General features: G+C 48.6%; 2 protein-coding genes across 23 annotated transcripts in view; one reads left to right on the forward strand and one right to left on the reverse strand.

Moving 5' to 3' along the window:
• The window catches only part of ppip5k1a (diphosphoinositol pentakisphosphate kinase 1a), a 44,336-nt gene extending 41,436 nt beyond the window's left edge, over positions 1-2,900 (forward strand). For all 17 annotated transcript variants that reach the window (XM_086224217.1, XM_086224272.1, XM_086224231.1 and 14 more), the window contains one exon: positions 960-2,900. In XM_086224217.1, the coding sequence (XP_086080343.1) occupies positions 960-1,579 (620 nt within the window). In that variant the 3' untranslated portion in view covers positions 1,580-2,900. The remainder of the gene's footprint in view (positions 1-959) is intronic.
• A 5,306-nt stretch (positions 2,901-8,206) lies between these two features.
• Positions 8,207-21,210, reverse strand: part of map1aa (microtubule-associated protein 1Aa) — a 45,810-nt gene continuing 32,806 nt past the window's right edge. For all 6 annotated transcript variants that reach the window (XM_086224161.1, XM_086224171.1, XM_086224197.1 and 3 more), the window contains 3 exons: positions 14,263-21,136; positions 13,468-13,694; positions 8,207-9,997 (listed from right to left, as the gene is read on the reverse strand). In XM_086224161.1, coding sequence (XP_086080287.1) covers positions 9,842-9,997; positions 13,468-13,694; positions 14,263-21,136 — 7,257 coding nt within the window. In that variant the 3' untranslated portion in view covers positions 8,207-9,841. The remainder of the gene's footprint in view (positions 9,998-13,467; positions 13,695-14,262; positions 21,137-21,210) is intronic.

A 21,210-nucleotide genomic window follows, 5' to 3' on the forward strand; every position in this document is an offset into this window, starting at 1 on the left:
CATTTCTATTGGGGTCAAAACACTCTTGAAGCTCCATCCTCAGATGGATGTAAAGCACAGAGACTTACTGGTGCAAAAGACGGGGAGAAACACCTCCATAGTCAAGAGATGCTCCTCTTTTCTAACACCGCCCTTGACAAAGCCGGTCCTGCAGACTCTGGCACCGTCACAGCTAGACTACTATGGTCAAGAACAACAAAAACTAACCTCAGAACAGAGCAGCTCGGCTTGCACTTGGTTGTACAATAAGAGCTCACATTAATAACAGGCGGAACCAACTCGGCTGGCTGAAGGTAGATGAGAGGCTAACAACATCACTCCTCTCCTCTGTAAAAGACAGCAGCTCTCACTCAGCGCTGGTGCACACTCGTACCCTAGCAGACGTGCGATTCGTGGTAAATACACAACTCCAACAGCTAAACCTGACTTCAGACAACAAGCAGTGCTGAACAGAGCCACTGTTGAAGAGACCTCCCCTCCAGGTCACATTTCTAAAACTGAGTGAGGCTCGTTTCAAAAAAACGGGTGAAGCAACACCTCATGGCTGTTAGTACAAGACTGTCGTGTACTAACATGTTTTACTCCTTTATTATGTAGTGGTACTTGTTTGTTTTTGATTGTATGAGAGTTTTTATTATTTGTCATGTCATTTTTGTATACTGTACGTTCTGGGTGCTGTCTAATAGTTGATATTTCTTGTGTGTAAATCTTTTCTTTTGCTTTGTCATTTTTGATTGTATATTCTTATTGCTCTGTTTTGTGTGGACCCCAGGAAGAATAGTTGATGTAAGGAGCATCAGCTACTGGGGATCCTACTCTAATCAAGACCCCTCATGACATGCTCTTGCTGCTGAGTGGAGTTTAACCTCTGCGGCGCTCTGGCATCTCCTCAGCCTTCCAGCAGGACCTTCTGAAGCAGGCATAATTTGGTTTTGTCTGCTCCTTTTCTGTCTCTGCAGACAGCAGCGGTCCATCCAGTACAGTTTCCAGCGCCGGGCCGTCTTCCCCCACCACAGCTGACACCTCCCCACGCTTCAGTTTCAGTGATAAGGTCTCCCTCACTCCTCAGAGCAGCGAGGAAACCCACTCCTCTCAAAACATTGCCTGTCAGCAAGCAACCGTCCTGGGGTCACAAGTTCTGGACCCAGCAGCCGATTCAAATACCTGTGAAGTCCCTCTGACTCCAAACAATTCACCAGAGGACGATGTGGATTACTGTGGTTACACGGATCCACAACCTGATAATCCTCAACTGTCCCAGGAAGATTCTTTACTAGTGGATCCTTCTAGTGATGGACTTCCAGATGCTGGTGTGAGGCCGCCCTGCTCTGCACTGGCTGAGCTCAGTCTGGGTCGGATGGAGGGCTACTGCCTCCCGGGCTCTCTGCCAGTGCTGCTGGAGCTCCGCGAGAGCAGTAGCGAAGCCGGGTCCAGCTCCCAGACACCCCAGTCCCCTGAGGGGCCTGATGAGTTTTTCGATACCCAGGAGTCGATGGAGTTGTGGATGGACAGTCCTGAAAGCCCGCCTCATCCTGAGACACCTGTGGAGGTGGGAGCACCTCCCCCCGCTGAGCCGTAGGGTGCAGAGACCCCCAGAGCACCGGCATCCATGCTCTGTCTGTGCCATCGTGGTTAGCAGCGGGTGATGTGGTGAGCCAGCAGGCCCCGCCTCCTCAAGCTCAACAGCAGCATGGTTGTGATTGAGGAGCTCATGGTCCCACTTGGCTCTGTGAACGATCATCCTGTTGACAGTGCTGTCCATGCTGTTGGATGAAGGGCCCACCAGTGAAACCAGTCCAGTGGCTCTGGTTCCTGTGTGGTGACGCTGTTTCATCTGTGTTGCTGTTGCTGATATGCTGTTTCATTAACCCTCATCTTGAAGCGCTGTTGACCTTATTTGGCCACAAGGTGGCAGAGGAAGTCAGTGTGAAGCTGAAGATGTCAGCAGCACATCCAGCACTTTGTGAGCGGTGTTGTGCCCCCGCCCATGTGTTTCATCATCGATGTGACGCTGGTTATTAATGAGGCTCTAAGTCTGATCCAGCCCACCTCACATCTGTCTGACCTTCAGCTTTCAAAGCTTCCTGTTGCAGAAGTGCAGTTAAAGTCCTGTTTCTCGTCCCCGCGTCCATCATTATCCAGTGACTGGTGTCCCGTCGTGTCTCCTGATATTGGAGAGAACAAGCGTGTCTGTTTTCCACGTTACAGGAGACGGCGCCTACACACTCACTGCTTTGTAGAGCAAAACACTGAAACTGACAGGAAATTCAACCCAGGGCTCTTGATTTCCTGATGAGAGTGATGAGAGCCTGCAGGACGCCGATGGGGCAGCAGCTGAGCGTAGTTCCTACCCGCTACGTGATGGCGTCCATCTCCAGGTGAAACTGTGCACTGCTTACTACCAAAGTCCTTCATCCCCGCTGAGGATTTAATATAATCAGTAGGACAAGATAGAGAGGAAATATTTATTTTGACAGTGCTTCTTGAAATAAAGTCAGGTATTTTCAGCACCCACATGAGATTTATTTAATTGTACCAGAGATGTTGTATATTGTTTGTTGTGTGTTGTAAAATCACCTCACAATGGGACAAAAAAGAAAACTGATCTCATGTAATCAAACAAACGAGGGACATTTTACATTCAGTGTGCTTTTAATGTGGCAAGCAGGTATGTAGCGTGTGCGTGCGTGCGTGCGTGCGTGTGGATATTTGCACACGAGCTTGAGGAGCCTTTCAGGTAGACGGATGTCCAACTGTGTGTTTAATCTGGGATTTCATGTTACATTGTGATGTACTGTACAGATGAGCGTTGAGTTGGTTCAACTCAGAGTCATCATTGTGTGCGTGTGTGTGTGTGTTTGTGTGTGTGTGTGGGTACAGATTAAAAGATGGCACCATGACGACTGTTTGGTCGAGTCTTCTTGAGTGCCTCTGTTTGTTCTGCTCCAGCGCAGCGGTGAACTTCCTGGTTCTTTCACGCTGGGTCCTGCTGAAATGAGGAAGGTGTGATGATCGGACCTTCACACCCCCAAGCAACGTGCACACGTGTGTTTGTGTGTGTGTGTGTGTGTGTGTGTGCGTGTGTGCGTGCATGCGTGTTCAGTAGGCTGAGGGGGAGGCAAAAAAATGATATTTGGATTTTGTTTGAAGACTATGGCTGCACTGTGGTGTAAATGTATTTAGCTCCACCCACTAGGTGGTGCTAGAGAACACAAACTTAATCCGTATTGTGTTGCTGTCGCTTGTGTGAGTAACAGTGCAATTTTGATGTACTTTTGCCTCCTACAACTTCAAGCAGTTTCCTGCTCTACAGTGAAATATCAAACATGGCCGCCTCATCATGTGACTTTTCTCAGTCAGGCGGGACACGCTCAAGGAGGCGGGAAGTTATGGTTGTAGGCCAGTAACATATCAGTTCCTGACAATGTGTAAGACTTCTACCAGCACAGACACCAAGTGTGGACATGTTCTCCAGTAGAAGCCATGAACTGGAGAAAATATTGCTGACTTTGACATTCAGTTCTTTGATGACCGATGACACCACAAAAGAAGTGCAATCATGAAGCCCCTTGTTATGGTCCTCAACACTGGGCTCATGCATGAGGGTTTTTGAACCCTCAATTTAGTCTCAGAGGAAGTAAGTCCTGACGGTGATGTGTAAGTCCTTCCTCCTGACACCTGATGGGAGCCTCCTAGCTGTCAATCACCCAGGCTGGGAAAGACTGTCGTGTCAGAGGCGCAAGACAGCAGATGCCAGCAACAAGACGTTACGGTCCCCCATCAGGCTCTGCCTCCTGTCTGCAAAATCTCTAGTTTTGCTTTCACATACTCACAAGTAGGTGTCTTGAATTCATGAGGTTATTGTTCTCCTCTGGCTCACTTCTTTACCACTGCAGAATGCAGGAAGTGCCAGCCATGTACAATTAGCTTGAAGCCAATGGGGGATGACGGCCAACAACAGGAAAACTGTCCAAAACCATCAGTTCACAAACTTACCGTAGCCGTGGCCCTGGTTCATGGTGGAGCCGCACCGAAAGTCTTCTGATGACTTTGTCTCAGCTCAAATCCAAGTGGTTTTGGATTACTGAGTTTCCTGCTGGATCGTAACAGATGATGCTGTTGTTAGCATCAGTCTCATTAACTTCAAGCTAAATCTACGTGTCTGGCTCTTTCTGCATTCTGGAGTCACTAAGAAGTGATGCAGGAGGGAGGAAAGCCTTTGTGACAGGAGAAAACGGTTCATGAGTACTTGAAAGGAAAGAGACACCTTTTGGGTGAAATATCACTTTAAGAACAATTTAGTGTTCAAGAACATTTCCTGAATGAGGCCCAGTCTGTCGTTCCTGCCATACTGCATCCTGGTCATGTGATCGCTGGGACGATGTCATTGCAGCCTCTCAAAGCAGGGACTGTCCTGGTCCGTCCTCCGCCACAGTATCAGCTTGTAACAAACTGGGTCTGGTGACAACAACAACGGGGCTCCACGAATCACTGCCGTCTTTGTTTGGCAGCGTTTGCATGACAAACAGCTGATCTGAGGCCAGCAGAACCTCCCCGCTTCCCCAGACCAGTGAAAAGGCTTTAACACAACCAGAACAAGACCCACTCTGTTCCTGGGCCGGACCGTCAGTGGGACTCAAGCTCCCACTGGATGACATCATCCATTTACTTCAAGGCCAGCAGGAAGGAAGGCTGCTGTCTCCAAGACTGCCTGCAGCGGTTGGTACCGTCATTTATCCTGAGACGCCGACACACAAACCTTTTCTCATAATTCAGTGGTGAACAAACCCAGCTGCAGACATGTTGTCAGGGTCTGTGAGCGATGTGCTGCACTGCCGCCTGCTGGCTCACATTTGGGGCTTTTGGTGGACCTCAACTACCAGCGGACGAGTTAACATGACGCTCAGATATTCACGGAGCCCAGAGAGTGAATTCTGACCACTCTGTTGCTCCTCACTTCTCTTCAGTCACCCTGTGAAGAATATGAATCGACGATAGCCCAAAATAATCTAGGATTCCAAATAAGAGAACCCCAACTTTTCCTATCGTGCCTCTGTGAGTTTCAGGTTTGTGTCTCTGAGCGAATCACAGCCTTGCTGGTCCTCCAACACCGTCAGCAGACTCAAATCACGACTAATCCACCACTCGGTCCCATCAACCCTGGCTCATTAGTAACCACGGTAACGAGTTAGAAGGCAATCCCTGTTTAGCTCAGCAGGAGAAACGCGGTGTGGTCCTGGTTGGCTCAACAACAAACACGTTCTCACGTCTCATCTGTCAAGGTCACTTCTTTAAATCTTCTTGATTTCTACATTTCAAAGACGGCCATCAGATCTCAGTTAATCAAAAAACATCCACTCCAGTCTGGTTTTTAGATGGTTTGAAACGCCTGCCTTCTTGATGTCTTCTCATTTTTATCAGCTTGAAGATACTTTGTTGCATTCAATTCACTGTCCTTTTATTCTCTGGAATGAATGTCTTATTTTCATAAAAGCCTCTCAAGGGACGACGTTGCACATCAACATTTGCTGCAAACCCTATGCAGCTTATGTCAGGCGGCGGCATGTCTGTCCTGTGTGTCCTTATCAAATAAAACAATAACAATGAACCTTTCAATTTGAAGTAGACATGGATTTATATTTTAGTGCATTTTGCAAAACATCAAAAACCCTGCACAGTTCATCCTCACCTAAACAAGAGCAGCCATTTGAGTGCTGGCATACAACGATACTGATCATTGATTTACGCTGGGTTTACACACACACACACACACACACACACACGGCATGTGTTATAATGGGCATCTGCAAGGCGACGCAAACTCCTTCTGAGGTGAGAGGCTCATTTTGCTTGTTTCTCTGCCCCGGCTTGTTTGGGAAACCAGAGCTGGCAAAGCCTGCTATTTAGCTCAGCTGTGGTCCGTTAGGCGAGAGGCGGGGTTCCCCCTGGACAGGTCACCAGTCCAGGGCAGGGCCAACACATAGAGACAGACAACCATTGGCTCTCCCAGCCACGCCTACGGTCAATTTAGAGTCTGGATTAACCTGGTCCCTCTTGATGTCTTTGGACTGTGGAGGAAGCTGGAGTACCAGAGAGAACCCAGCAGGAACAGGGAGAACATGGAGACTCACCCAGAAAGACCCCGTGCTGCAGCCGGGGCTCCACCCACAACCTTCTTGATGGGGGGCCACAGTCAGGACCACTGCTCCACCCACAACCTTCTTGCTGGGGGGCCACAGGGAAGACCACTGCTCCACCCACAACCTTCTTGCTGGGGGGCCACAGGGAAGACCACTGACTTTATTCAGATGTAAAAGAGAGGGCGAGTTGTGCAACGTAGGAGATCATTGGGGTGTCTCTAGGGATAAGAACGGACTTCAAGGAGTTCCATTCTTCAGATGTGTGTTTGTGTGAGGCCATGTGTGGACTCTGTGAGGGTGAGGTTTTGTTTGCCCTTGAGGGCCACACTGGCCCCTGAGACGACTGTGGGGCCGCATGCTGCTCACATGTTGCACTCAGTCAATGTAAAAATTGAATTTGGACTTGCAGCTGCTATAATATTGACGCGCTCTCGTTTCTTATCCAAGATGCAGCCTCCAAACAGAAAACCAGCAGCACCTCTTAAAGTTAACATTAAAAAAACAAACCCTTTTTTCCAAAGGAAAACCATTTCCAATTTGTGAAAGTTTAAAAAGACCAGAGGAGAGCGATGCTTTTCTTCAGTAAATGATGTTTAATTGGTTGTCACACTTTTTTCCCTTGTAACAATAAATCTGCTTTCTATTTTAACCTTTTGAAGCATTTAAAGAGAAGAGAATTTTGCACTAAAAACAAACTATGAAAGTAGAACCATGAAGCAGAAAGGAGGGAAAACAATCACAAGGCTTTCTTTACAGCACAACACAGTCAGGTTACATGTGCCTCCTCAGCCGAGCTTCTTGAATATATATCTTTTAAAATAGCATTTCTATGTTAAGTTGTGTTTTTCTGTTGTTCTTTTGTTCAGCTATTACAAGACAAGAGAACTCAAAAGGTACACATGCACGTACAAGCAGGGCTCACTGGAAACCAACAGTCTTAAGATGATTGGTTCACGGCAGGATTCAGACGTGTCTGAACTCCAGAGATATATGTATATATATATATGTTCATATGTATATATTTTGCACAATACCGAAATGTAGCAGTTATATTTGAGAGTGTGTTTATTACGTGTGAATAATATGAAAGTGTGTATTGATAAAAATGTATAAACAAGATTGAACCGAGTTGCTCTTGTCTGGCAGTCTGGGGTTTGCGTGTCTGCTAGGAGGAGAGGTTCTAGTGATGCAATCAGCTTCTACGGTTAATCCTAGCTTGGTTAGCTTGGTTAGCTTGTTAAAGAGCACATCTGGACGACGGGTTCACGCGAGCGTCCGTTAACCCTCGCTCAGTCAGTTAGGCAGGAAGTAAAGTCATACCTCATCCAAAAAGTGTTTCTCACCTTTCAAGTCCTCACTAATCGGAGTTTTGACCTCACAAAGAAAGTTCGTCCTTCCTGCATCACCTCTTTGTGGCTCCAGGATGCAGAAAGAGCCGGCCACAAAGCTCGGCGTACATGGCTGACTCCTGCATCCTGGTGACACAAAGAGGTGATGCTGGAGGGGACAAACTGTCTCTTTTGAGCTCGAGATATTTATTTGTGATTATTTAAAAGTTAAATCCACTTCTTGGGTGAAGTACAGCATTAAGATTTTCAACTACTGATGATGTTCAGAACTGCGTCCTGTCATCCAAACAAGTACCTCTTCCTGCTCTCCTCATTACTGCCCTACACCATGTTGTGATATGCTGGAGGCTACAGTACGGACAGCACGCCAGGTAAGTTAAAAGTACCACATGATGCATGGTAACCAAGGCAACCAGGAGATCGGCGTCCTCCACGGAGAACATAAAGGTAATCTGCATCTTCACATTCAAATCAAGGGGAGCCGCTGGGTTTGGATTCCTGCCTGCGGCCCTGGGTTGTGTTTGGAAGAGCCACCGCTTTCATGTGCATGCATCTGTTGCACATGCATCACTAGAGTTGGGCACAAAATAGGAATATACAGGAAGGAATATCTATTGGTACCGTGGGTAATAAAATAGCAACCCTGATGATTATTGGTCCTGGAGTTTGTTTGGTTGAGTTCCTGGTTAACAGCTATCAAATATCAATTACTTCAAACTTATCAAAATATAAAACCCTTCAGATCAAATGAAAACACGTCTACGCGCAGTATTGAATGGCTGTCGTGGAGAAACACTGAATGGAGAGAAAGCTGGAAATCAGTGAAAAGCGTGACATGGCGTTAAACTATTTCGCTAACTCGCCACAAACTCGATCCTTGCGTTTTCTTAAACAATGATGACAAAAACGGCGCAGGTTTTCAGTGCACGTGCAGTCATCGTGCTCGTCATGGAGCTCAACTTCTAAACAGGTGAAGCTGCTCTAGGTTTTGCGCGCCGAGCTGCTATTTGTGCTTGTTTGAGTGGCGACTCAGAAACACTCAACTGGTGCTTTAAAAGTGCTCAATGCGCACAATTTGGACTGGACTTCTTTTGTGCACTGACAACCTGATGGACAAAATTCCCAACAACAGATGAGACCAGCTCGCCCGAGCCTCTGCCGGATGTACCGCACTCTGGTGCTCCTTGGCTCTCGATGACACTTTTCATTTCCTTTCCAGCACAGCAGGACAGAAAGGCACATGCGGGTGACACTCAAACTTCTACTCAGCAGGCCAACGCAATCTCTCCACGCAACCACACGGTCCTATCGTCGTCCATGATTCCTCCCATCGCTTTTGTATAAAGATCACAACGACGCAGCAGCTGATTCGAGGGTCGTCTAACATTCCCCAAACGGACTTTAAACACAAAGTGCTGTTGTAAAACATACGAACAGGTAGAATCCAAAGATCAGATGCTGACTCTTTAACCGCATCATCGCCTCCGTCCATAACCCTCCTCATGATCCTCGGCAACAATGTTTACTGGTTACACACCGGAAAAATACACCAAGGACTACAGAAACTAGCGGAGGGAGCTTGACTCACTGCAGGAATTAACAGCCACTGAGAAGGTCTCACTGCAACAAGGGATTTTCACCGCAAAAATAGCAGAATTCACGACGACAGCGATTTTTGAGTACGGTCTTCCCTACGCTACGGCAAATAGATTCATAAGACAGCTTGAAAGGGCTCCACTGGAACATGGTCTCCCTCAACATGTCAGCTAGAGGTACAACACGGGGACTCTTTTCTACCGGCAAAACGTTTGATCAGCTGTGTCGTGAAGGATGGATCCAGAGGAGAAAAACGTGCTGAATTCAAACCTCGCTGGCTCTAAGGTGCGCCAACTTGTGCTTTCATGGCGGCCAATCGGAAGGCAAGCACCTGTACATCCGGTCTTCAATTGTTTCCTTTGTGACATCATTTACTCAAACTGCCTGTTTTCTGCTTTCAATACAATAACTGCTGTTTCAACAAATAATCAGGACGCCGTTGTCTCACTGGAATTTGTGAAAGGAAATATTTGACAGGTAGAAAATTCTCCCTTTCACAGGAGCAATAATGAAGTGGAGGACAGTCGTCAGAAAACTGCAAGTGTGATACAAAGGATGAGAGCCACACCAAGCGTATAAATGAATACAAATCTAGAAAAAATAACCAGTATCCAGATCTGCTCAGGCTTCCTGTCAAACGACCACAGAAAAGCCCACAAACGGAGACAGATTTGCATATCAGGCTAAAGAGAAGAGCAACTAAAACGACACTGGGGGGGCCAGGAGGAGAGAGGGAGACCGAGAGGGCTGAAGGTCTTAAAACTCAATCTTGCAAGCAGGGAAAGACTCGTCCTGCATGACAACGGTGCTGCTGGAGGCCAGCACCATGATGTTGAGTTCCTGCTGCTTCTCATGGGTCTGCTGGTACCAGTCACGGGTCACCTCTGTGTCGTGGGTGGGGATCAGCGTCACCTGAAAGGAAGTAGAGGGGTGAATACCAGAGGTGGAGAAAGAGTCGTGACATCAGTCGTGTCAAGTTGCAAATCAGACAGTTTGACACTGTTAAGAATCGAGACAAGTAATTTGAAAGGACGTCAGTGTTTCGATCTTTGATATGTGATGGTTTCTCACAATAAAAGCATCAGCTTAGTCCCTACTGTCCGACCAGAGCACTCCGCTCCCAGAATGCAGGTCTTTTAGTGACTCCCAGTATCAATAAAAACAGACTGGGAGGCAGAGCCTTTAGTTACCGGGCTCCTCTACTGTGGAACCAGCATCTCTCCATGGGTCAGAGAGGCAGACACTCTGACTACGTTTAAGTCCAGGCTCAAGACTTTTCTTTATGACAGAGCCTTCAGTCAGGACTGGTTCAGGTAGGTCTGAACCATTGATAGCTATGCTGCTACAGGCTTAGACTGCTGGGGGACACATCAGGTTACATGGAGCCCTCTCCCCTCCCCTCCTCTCCTCTCCTCTCCTCTCCCCCTCTCCTCCTCTCCTCTCCTCCCCTCCTCTCCCCCTCTCTCCTCCTCTCCTCTCCTCCCCTCCTCTCCCCCTCTCTCCTCCTCTCCTCCCTGCACATTTTTGGAACTGTCATTACCACTACTTGTTGCACTTTGTAGTTTGGCCTTGGTGTCTCGCAGTCTCTCTGTGTTTCCACAGATCCACCAGAGCTCCAACTGCCGCCTGCATCGCCCCCCCACCCCCCCTTTTATTCCCTACTGTGACACCGGCCTGCGCTCCCCTTCCATGAACCAGTCTACCATCCAGTCCCCCATCAAGCTGGCTCGCTCTCCCTGCCTCCCCTTCCATGAACCAGTCTACCATCCAGTCCCCCAACAAGCTGGCTTGCTCTCCCTGCCTCCCCTCCCATGAACCAGTCTACCATCCAGTCCCCCAACAAGCTGGCTCGCTCTCCCTGCCTCCCCTTCCATGAACCAGTCTGCCATCCAGTCCCCCATCAAGCTGGCTTGCTCTCCCTGCCTCCCCTTCCATGAACCAGTCTGCCATCCAGTCCCCCATCAAGCTGGCTTGCTCTCCCTGCCTCCCCTCCCATGAACCAGTCTACCATCCAGTCCCCCATCAAGCTGGCTTGCTCTCCCTGCCTCCCCTCCCATGAACCAGTCTACCATCCAGTCCCCCATCAAGCTGGCTCGCTCTCCCTGCCTTCCCTCCCATGAACCAGTCTACCATCCAGTCCTCCATCAAGCTGGCTCGCTCTCCCTGCCTCCCCTCCCATGAACCAGTCTACCATCCAGTCCTCCATCCAGCTGGCTCGCTCTCCCTGCCTCCCCTCCCATGAACCAGTCTACCATCCAGTCCCCCATCAAGCTGGCTCGCTCTCCCTGCCTCCCCTCCCATGAACCAGTCTACCATCCAGTCCCCCATCAAGCTGGCTCGCTCTCCCTGCCTCCCCTCCCATGAACCAATCTACCATCCAGTCCCCCATCAAGCTGGCTCGCTCTCCCTGCCTCCCCTTCCATGAACCAGTCTACCATCCAGTCCCCCATCAAGCTGGCTCGCTCTCCCTGCCTCCCCTCCCATGAACCAGTCTACCATCCAGTCCCCCATCAAGCTGGCTTGCTCTCCCTGCCTCCCCTTCCATGAACCAGTCTACCATCCAGTACCCCATCAAGCTGGCTTGCTCTCCCTGCCTCCCCTTCCATGAACCAGTCTACCATCCAGTCCCCCATCAAGCTGGCTTGCTCTCCCTGCCTCCCCTCCCATGAACCAGTCTACCGTCCAGTCCCCCATCAAGCTGGCTTGCTCTCCCTGCCTCCCCTCCCATGAACCAGTCTACCATCCAGTCCCCCATCAAGCTGGCTTGCTCTCCCTGCCTCCCCTCCCATGATCCAGTCCACCATCCAGTCCCCCATCAAGTTGGCTTGCTCTCCCTGCCTCCCCTTCCAGAAGCTTCCTTCTTCTACTGTTATTAACATTTCCATGTTTCCTCCATTCTGTGTTATAAACTGTTTTCATGTCTGTACCAACATCTCCTGTCCGTCTGTCCCTCCTGGTGAGGGATCCTCCTCCCCTCCTCACCCTGAGGTTTCTCCCATTTTTCCCTGTAAAAGGTTTTCTATGGAGTTTCTCCTCAGTCGATGTGAGGCTCTGAGGGCAGAGGATGTTGTTATGATGCCATGTGAAGCCCTTTGAGACAAACTGGTGGGGAAAACGGGCTCTACAATTAAAATTGCCTTGCCTTGCCTCGATCTCAAACCCTCTCAACCCTAACAGCTGGGGTTTTAACTTGAAGTCTTGTCTCACTGTCTACATTTGAAATCGATTAATATTGATTTGTAAAGCCTTGATCAAAAACAGGGACTTCGTGGTGCATTTGTGAACACCTAATAAATTCATAAAAAATGGCAATGATTCACAGATTTCCTCTGTTGAAAATACATGTCATTGATCATCACACAGCAAATCAAAGATGGATTCAATGTAAAAAATTCTGTATGAACTCAAATAAATTGATCTTGATAGCAGCAGTTTTCATTCAGCTGTTACATTTTTAATAGCAACAATCACAACATCTCACGCATTTCTACCAGGGCTACCATGGACCTCACCAATATGCTGGTAGATGGCTGGAGCTGTCAGGATGAGCGAAACCTCCAAAACAAAAACAAACATACAAAAACCTCCCCGATTGAAGTAGCTGCTGGGGGGGCTGACACGCACCTCAGGGGACAAGACAAATAAAACAAATACAGACGGCCAGCTCACAAATTGTTCAATGATTAGAATTTGTTTGGGCATTTACACTTTGTTGTTAGTAGGATTAAACTAATCTAAGATCTTTTTGACTGTGAGTCCCCGTGTGGAACTCCTGGCTTACACCTTCCTCCATGCTCTGGGAAAGAAGAGCCAACTTCACCCACATGATTTTGGTGTTGCAGTTGAAGGGAGGCTTCAAAAGAATCTAATGTTTCCCTCCACTCAGGAGTCCCACGTTCTGATACCAATACAATTTAGTAAAAACAAAGTCTCAGTGAACTAAAAGAATGTGAACTGAACTGCGCCCCCCCCCCCCCCCCCAAGCCAGCAGAGTTAGCAAGCTGGGACATGTTTTCTTTGGTTGCAATGATACTGAGTATCTGAGGAAGAAAGAGCAGGCCAACTTCCTCTGGGTTAGATGAGGACTCAGGCAGAGGAGACCGATTCACTGCTCTGTGTGGGTTCAGAGAAAACATGTCAGGGAGTGCAATCGTCAGCTCCTCTGTTGTAGTTGTTGGTGTTTGTGGTACCTCTCCCACCCCTCCACTGTTGACTGACCAATTGGATGAGAATGGCAGTGACGTGTTCAGCATTTCACTTAAAGTTAAAATTTGTGCACCCTGAGCCAGAGAGCACCAGAAAAATGTCCCAAACACCGGTCTCAGAGAGAATGCTCAGCACCAGGACATGAGCCCTAAGAGAACTCAAACTCGATCTACTACCTGTAGATTTGATCCCCACTGAGCTTTGCCATCCAACAGTGCGTCAAGGACTCCTCGGCTTGGTTCTCCACTTGCTGCATCATTCCCGCTCACCACATAGTATGCAGAGCGGACACGTTTGAAAAACTCTTGGTCCACGTTCTTGGCACTGCAGTGGTTGGGAATGTAGGCCAGGTCCACATAAATAGGAAGGCCAGGAGGAGCTGTAGAACTGGTCTTTTGAGAACCTGGATGGGACAGTGAATGCAGGTGGGCAGAATCATGAGCAAAAACATTTTGTTCTTTTTTTTCTTTCTATTTCTTTCTGAACCTTTGTAGTAAAATTGCTGGATCTGAAAGAGGGATGTCAGAAGAACTGATACCAGACAGATGCCTAAATTCTGAAAAGGTGATGGTACTTGTTCCTCTCTTACTGGTAGTTACTGGAGAGAATAGGCAATCAAACACGCCTGCAACTGCATGAAGTGAAGGAGGTTATCCCTGAAGCTAACAGCAACTTCGGCTCTCCTGGGGTCAAACAAAAATGTTAACTTTAGTGACAAGTGACTGGTTGGGCCCGCCCTCTCATCTTGGGTGAAATCTACAGACTCCATCTCAAACACCCCACCACCATCTCATTGAGACTGACTGTGTGTGCAGCAGAAATATATTAATTTGATTGTTTAGAACTAGTAGTTTAGCATTAAATTTGGAATCAAGAATCATTCAAATTCAGTGGTTTTGCGAACAAAATTCTGATTTTCTGACATCCCTAATCACAAAAGTTTTCAGAATGAATGAAGGAATTGAGCGCACCCAAACTGCTCTTGATGCCATTCGTCAGCCCCTTGCCAGGGTTGTAGCTGGATCTGGACAGGTCATCATCTTTGGAGCCTTGTCCATCTGACAGTCGAGACATACGTGAGCTCTTGTCTGCCTCCTTCTTCTTCAGTGAGGCATTGCGAGGAGATGGCGTCTGTTTGATAGACATGGGAGACCTCTTGCGCCTGGCTGGGGATGCTGATTTGGTTTTCCCAGAGGCTTTCTTCAAGCCTTTAGTCTTGGGCTCTTTCTTGAGGGAGCCATTATCCAAAGAGTCAGGATCCACCATGCAAACATCTGGGCGAGGAGGGTGAGGGTAGGGGTCCATGACAGGTGCGGGAGCCGGGTCATGGCTTCTCCTGGAGACAGAGTGATGGCTTCCTCCTTTAGAGGCAGATAATTTATCAACAGGCATGTAGTCTGCATCCTCATCTGAGTCCATGTTGCCTTCAGCAGTGGCTGAGGGGTATTCCTCAGTGCCTGGAAGCCCATCAGAGTCAGACTGGGAGCCAAGAGACTCGCTGACGGAGGTGGGTGGTGTGTCCTCCGTAGCCAGACCCAACCCTACTGACATGCCACCTGCTTGGTGGAGAGAGCTGCTGTCGCGGCTGTGTGACTGGTGATGGTGGGGCTGTTTGTGGGCCCGTCTCTTGGCTGACATATCATAATCATCTCCCTCCTGTGATTGGTCACTTCTATGTCCTTCCTCTTCATCATCCTCATCGCTGCACAGCTGCCGCATGCAAGGGTTGATAAAGGAAGGTGAGAGGTCTGCTTTACGCTGCCTGTACTCAGAGGACGAATATCCCGGCGAGGTGCGGCTTGTGTAAGAGGAGGTGGCTCCCATGGGAGCAGCACCAGCAAGATCCTGATCGCTGTCATCATCGTCATCCTGCCCTTGTTGGCTGCATTCCTCAGCATAGAATGGTGGGTGGAAGGGCTGATCGGTTGAAGAGAGGGAAAGTGGGCGTGCGGGGTGCTCTGGTTCCATCTCACACTCCTCCTCAAACTCATCATCGTGACGATAATGGGGAGGGGAGTCTCCAGGCATCATCCCTATTTGGGGATTAGGCATCTCCCACTCATAAGAGCTCCTATAGCCTCCTGCTCCATCCCTGGGCCCCACCTTAGTTGCACTTGAACTTCCACCACTGGCTGCTGCTCCAGCAGGGAGGGTGGAACTTGTGCTCACCTCTGTGGGGCCATTGGTTGAGTCTGGTTTGCTGGCCTGCAGGTGTGAGGACATGTAGGGGCCCAGAACATCAGGGAGGGCCTCACCTTTCTTGTCACTGGCTGGTGGGGCAACAGGTTTATCAGAGAATGAAAGGTTACTTGCCACGCCACTGGATGGCGACATTCGAGTCATTTCACGTATGTAAGTCTCCTCATCTTCTTCTTCACTGCTGTCAGTCTCCTCAAAGTAATGCTTCCCTTCTATGTCTGGGCGTGGTGAGGAAGTAACACCGAACAGAGCGGCGCTGGCTGCCTCTTTATTGGTGGAGTGCTCTGCAGCTTGACCTGGTGTGGCCCCGAACCCTCTGGCTGTGTCCACCTTGGACAGGTTGGACCATTCAGGCTTATAGAAGCAGCCTGGTTGAGATTGTTTTTCCATAGCACCCCCCATTGAGATCATGTGGTCCTTCTTGTCCTCAGCAAAAGTGCTGGATGAAAGTGAAGGGAAGGATTTGACCTCCTCAAATGGGCTGCGAGGTGAAAAGCGGCTGATACTGGAGGTAGAGTCCGCTGCGGCTGCAGCTGTGATCTGCTTTTCGGTGACTTCCAGATAGTCATCTTTGGTGCCAACTGAGGTGGGGAAGGGAGAATCCCCAACCAGTGAGTGTTCCTCTTTAAAGGAGGAATATTCAAAGAGAGGCTCAGCAGAAGCAGGTGTCTCAAGCTCCTCTCCGAACTGGCGGCTGGTTGAGAGGGAGCCAGAGGTGGAGGAGGAGTAGCTATAGGCCGAGGAGGAGGAGTAGCCAGGGGTGGCACTGGTCGTGTATTGAAAGCTTGTGTCCAATGATTTCTTGCTTAAAAGATCTGGGGTCTTCTGTTTCTCAAAATCAGGATCTGCTCTGTCACATTGGTAAAAACTGTCCTGTGCTGGTTTCAGGGTGAAATCCTCTTTGCCTTTGACTGGGGTCAGACTGGATAAAAAGGAATCTTTCTGTCCACCTCCATATGAGTATTCCAGCTCAGAGGAGTAGCCAGAGAAACCCTTAGCCCTTAAATCCATTGGCTTTCCACTGAGGGGTGAAGAGACATCCCTGGAGCTGGAGGTGCTTTCATTCCCACTCAACTTGCCCTGGCTGTTGTAGCCGTATCCAACCAAAGACACAATAAATTCAGGCCTATTTGGTCCAAACATTTCACTGATTGGACATTTTACTTCCTTCTCAGATTTCTCTTTGGCGCCTTTCTCCATATCAGAATCAACATCCTCGATGTCATCTTCCTCCTCGTCCTCCTCCTCTTCCTCCTCCTCCTCACCCTCATCAAGGACCTCATCATCATCATAGTCTTCCTCATCCTTTGCTGTTAGTTTACGCATGTCAACCTCCAAACATGCTCCTTTCTCGCTGTAGGCTGTGGCAGCAGGTTTGTCAACACCAAACGCTGTCATGGAGGAATACGTCGAGGGCTTTGCGTGGTCCGGTTGACTTTTAAGAGAGAAGGAGTCTTTTTCTGAGGATAAAGAAGTGGACGAGGCCTCGGGTCTATCTGCCACTGAAGGAAATCGGCTTGTGCTGTAATCAAATGTCTCCTTTTCTTTGAAATCTTCTACACATGAAGGCACAGCCGAGGTGCTGCCCGAGTCCAGCCATGACTGGCTCAAGGACTCTTTCCCACGTGAGACGGTGAAGTCCTCCTTTTCTGACACCTTGTCTTTTGCTGTTGCGCTTTGCACTTCACCCTTTGAAATCTCTTTCTCCGCCTTGTCAACAGACTCCTGACGATATGAATCAGACTCCACTGAGCTTGTTTTACTGTCATAAATGTCACTGTAGGAGAATGTTTTGCCATGCACATAGGGCGTGTCTTGTCTTATGTATATGGACCTTTCTTTGCTCTCCTTCTCTGGAAAATCACAGAGGCTGAACTGAACACTTTTCTCAGGCTCCAAAGAGGTGATGGCCATTTTCTCAGCATTGTCAGTTTTCACATCTACTTTGCTTTGTCCGGCTAATGAGGGCTTCGAAACTAAACCACTTGGGAAATCCTCCTTTTCATCATCTTCATCCGAGTATGTCAGTGTAGGTTTTGGTTTGTCGTCCATGCGTGTCTTGTCCAAGCTTTCCACTTTGGTTTCTTTCTTTCCCTCAAAGGTGAAGTCATCGTCCAGGAAGCATCCCTCTTTTGCCTCCATAAGTTTGGCCTTAACAGTAGGCTGCAGATCTTTTTTGCCATAAAAGTCATCTTCCTCCTCATGGTCTTCTTCAGATTCCTCAGATGCTTCACATGCTGTCTTGTCACCTGCCAGACCAATAAAGGAGGTATTATCAGAAATGGTGACAGACCTCTCACCTTTGAGGGCGTCAGCCCTCAGGTTGGCCTCATCTTTGTCCTCTGTCTTAAAAGGTTTGTCTTCTGTGGGAGAGTAGCCACTGCTTGTAGGCACAGACTGTGTGGGTGAGGCCAATTTCATTGTGCTGTCATCCGGGCTCAAACATCTCTCTTCGCTCTCCTGCCTTGACTGACACCCTAACTCTTGGGAGAAAGATGGAGGGGGAGACACAGTCTTGATTTCGGCAACGATCTTGAATCCCTCTGAGCCAGTAACAGGTTGTTTTTCATCGCTAGCCTGCGTGGGAGTGTGGTGCATGGAAGAGAAGGGCAGAGGAGGAGCAACAGTGGCAGAGGGAGATTTCTGCTTCTCTTGGAGCATCATGGAGGCTGCCTGTTCATAGCCCTCTTGGAGTTTACCCAGAGGGATGTCAACATTTGGAGTCTCGTCCTCGTCCTCCTCATCTTCTTCTTCTTCGTGTACTGCTTTAATCTTTGTTTCGCCCTCCATCTCAGGAATGTTGGGCTGGTATTCATCAGAGGAAGGAGACTTAAAACACTTGTCATCCTCCAGAGAGGAGGTGGGCGAGATGGTTCCAGCGGAATGAAGATAGTCCTTGCCTTGAGTGCCCTCTGCACGTGAGGGTATACTGTTGATGGTGTCCAGTAGCAGAGAGCTCCTCCCGGCATCCTCAGTTTGCGGCGCGGTCACAGAAGCTATGGACTGGTCCTCAGCTACAGATGTGGCAAAGGAAGACAGCTTGTCATATTCGGTGATGGATGTTGCCGAGGAGATATGTTCCTCCTCTGCAAGTGGAGCAGCAATGATGGTGGGGTAAGGTGCAAGTTCAGGTTCCTGACCTCCCATCAAGGCTTTGGGTTTGACATCTGCAACATTAGATGTGGCAGAGCTCTTCATCTCTTTTATGCCATGCATGGAGTCAAAGGTGCCAGGGACATCAGGGACCAAGATGTCGTAGGAGCCCACGTCATATCGCAACTGTGGTATCCGATCTTCTGTTTCCTCGTGGATCTCCTCATCAGAGATAGTCTGTTCAGTCTCAGAATACCCAGGGATGGTTTCATCTTGGATGAAGGAGAACTGCTCCGAGGCCGATGCTGCTTGGCCGGAGAGGGCTGTGGATGAGGGTTTCAGCCCAGGGGTTTTGGTGTCCCACTCCTTTCCCATTTTTTCCTTTTTCATCTCCTCTGTTCTATACTTCAGAACCTCGTCATCCTCTGTTCCTTCAAGTTCAGCTTTTTCAATTACGTCACCTTCCTCCTCTGAGCTTTCACTCTTTTTTGATCTGTTTTTTGCATCGTCCTTTAGAGAAAACACCTCCATTTTCTTGTCTTCAAATTTCCTGTCAACACCATCTCCTGCATCCTTTTTGTCAGTGGCTGCCACCTGTTGTGATGCACCCTTGTGTGCGCTGTCTTCTGGTTTGGCAGAGGATTTGGGTGAAACAGGCTTAGTCTCAGTGGCAGGAGATGCGATTTTCTCATCAAGGAAAACTGAAGTGGAAACAGTGGCATCTCTGTTAACTGAGAGTCCAGACATCACATCATTCTGGACGGGCTCCGTTTTAGGTTTGGACAGCTCTTCTCTTCTCAGAGCCTCAAAGTCCTCAGTGAGGTCCTCTGGAGAGGACACGATCGATCTGTCTGCAAGTGCTGCTTCCGCAACCTCCTGACGGATGTTCTTTGAGACCGGCCTTTTCTCATTCGCTTCCTCTTTAACTGCTTTATTTTTATCGGCCTTGGGCTTAGCCTGAGTCTTGGCCTTGTGAAGAGTTTTCCTCACTTCAGGGGTGAGCGGCTTCAGGTCGGGTTTAGTTATTTTTCTGAGTTCTGGCTTACTTGGGTCCTTCTTTTTATCCTCCTTGGCATTTTCTTTTTTCTCTTCCTTTCTTATATTTTCATCCTTCTTACCTTCCCGTTTCTCTTTCTTAATTTCTTTCTTTTCTTTGTCTTTCTTTTCATCCATTTTGGAAACTTTGTCCTGCTTGGCAGTTTTTTCCTTTGATATTTTCTTTTTCTCAGACTTGCCTGCCACAGGGGCCACCTCGCTGTTTTTCTGTTGTTTGGTGGCTTTTAGACTGTCACTCTTGAGTTTCTTCTCTTCCCTCTTTTCAACCTTATTCTCTTTAGTTGTGTCACTCTTGGACTCTTCCTCCTGCCCACTGACATCTTTCTTCGCTGTTTTCGAGCTTGGTTTGGGTGACGATTTGAGACTTTCTTTGCTGTCGGTTCTTGATCTCATTTTAGTCTGTTTGAGGACGGGAGGCGGCGCACCAGATGATATGTCCTTTTGAGTAGCCACCGGGTATCGAAGGAAGTCCAAGTGTTTCAATTTCTCAAGGCCTTCAAAGATTTTATTCTGAGGTGCATTTCCAGGAAAGAGCACCCTGACTATCCTCTCTGTGGGGCGGTGGGGAATCCAAACAATGAGGGCAGTAACTGATGTCAGATAGGGAACAGAGATCTCTCCTTCTTTTCCATTAGCCATCATAATCCCTGTCTTGGCTTTACTGTTTCCAGCCCATTTTTGCATTAAGAACTGCATCTCTTTGCTCTCCTTGACAGGGTTTAACACATACATTTCTAACTTCCCCACACCGAGTTTGTGAAAGAGTGTGATAGGCTCGATGGTGTTGCTTACAACCCTGTGAAGAGGCTCTGGTGTGATGCCAAGCTTGTTGAGGTACTGCAACGTAAGAGATGCTTCCTCAATGCTTCGCTTTACTTTCAGAGTGGACTCTGGCATCCGAAGCTTCTCTGGGACATTGAAAAATACAATCCCAAGTTCAGGAGAGATTAGATTCTTCATCCAATCACCATTGCTGCTGGAGCCAGATCCTTGGTTACGCTCCTCCTCCTGCTCTGAGATCTTCCTCTGGAACAACCCATTGATGCCAGGAAGGTTGTCTGCCCCAATATGAGTGAGCAGAACAGAGTCGATCCTGTCCAGATGGCGAACCAGCTTCCAAAAGCAAGACTTCCGTTCAGATCCGCCATCCACTAGGATGTTGAATCCATTGACAGCAAACAGAGCAGAGTCTCCTCTTCCTCCGGGGAAGATGTAGCAGCAGGGTTTGGACAGCTTCAGAAAGCCTCCAGATGTTGGGGGCTCCAAAAGGTCAAAGGGTGATGGCACATCCACTGTCTCTGAGACATACTCAGTGAACTCCGTGACTCCGTCCATGTTGGGGAGGTGCGGTTCAGGGTTTAGTCGGTACTCCAGAAGATTGTGGATCTGCTGCTGCTCCTGGCTTTGGCCTAGGGAGCTCCAGCCCCCGTCTCCCAGACAGGAAACAGTGAGCTTGGACGGCTGCTCTGGAGAGGCCCTGGACAGGACTTCAATCACCTGGGATGACACGGGGAAGAGTAACAAAGTCAACATTTAACAGCTGTGCCTCTACTACCCTTAGAACTTTAAGG

Source organism: Aulostomus chinensis, chromosome 2 (genome assembly GCF_037954235.1).
Source record: "Aulostomus chinensis isolate RoL2024-O1b breed Wild chromosome 2, RoL_Achi_v1.0, whole genome shotgun sequence".
Lineage (NCBI taxonomy): Eukaryota > Metazoa > Chordata > Actinopteri > Syngnathiformes > Aulostomidae > Aulostomus > Aulostomus chinensis.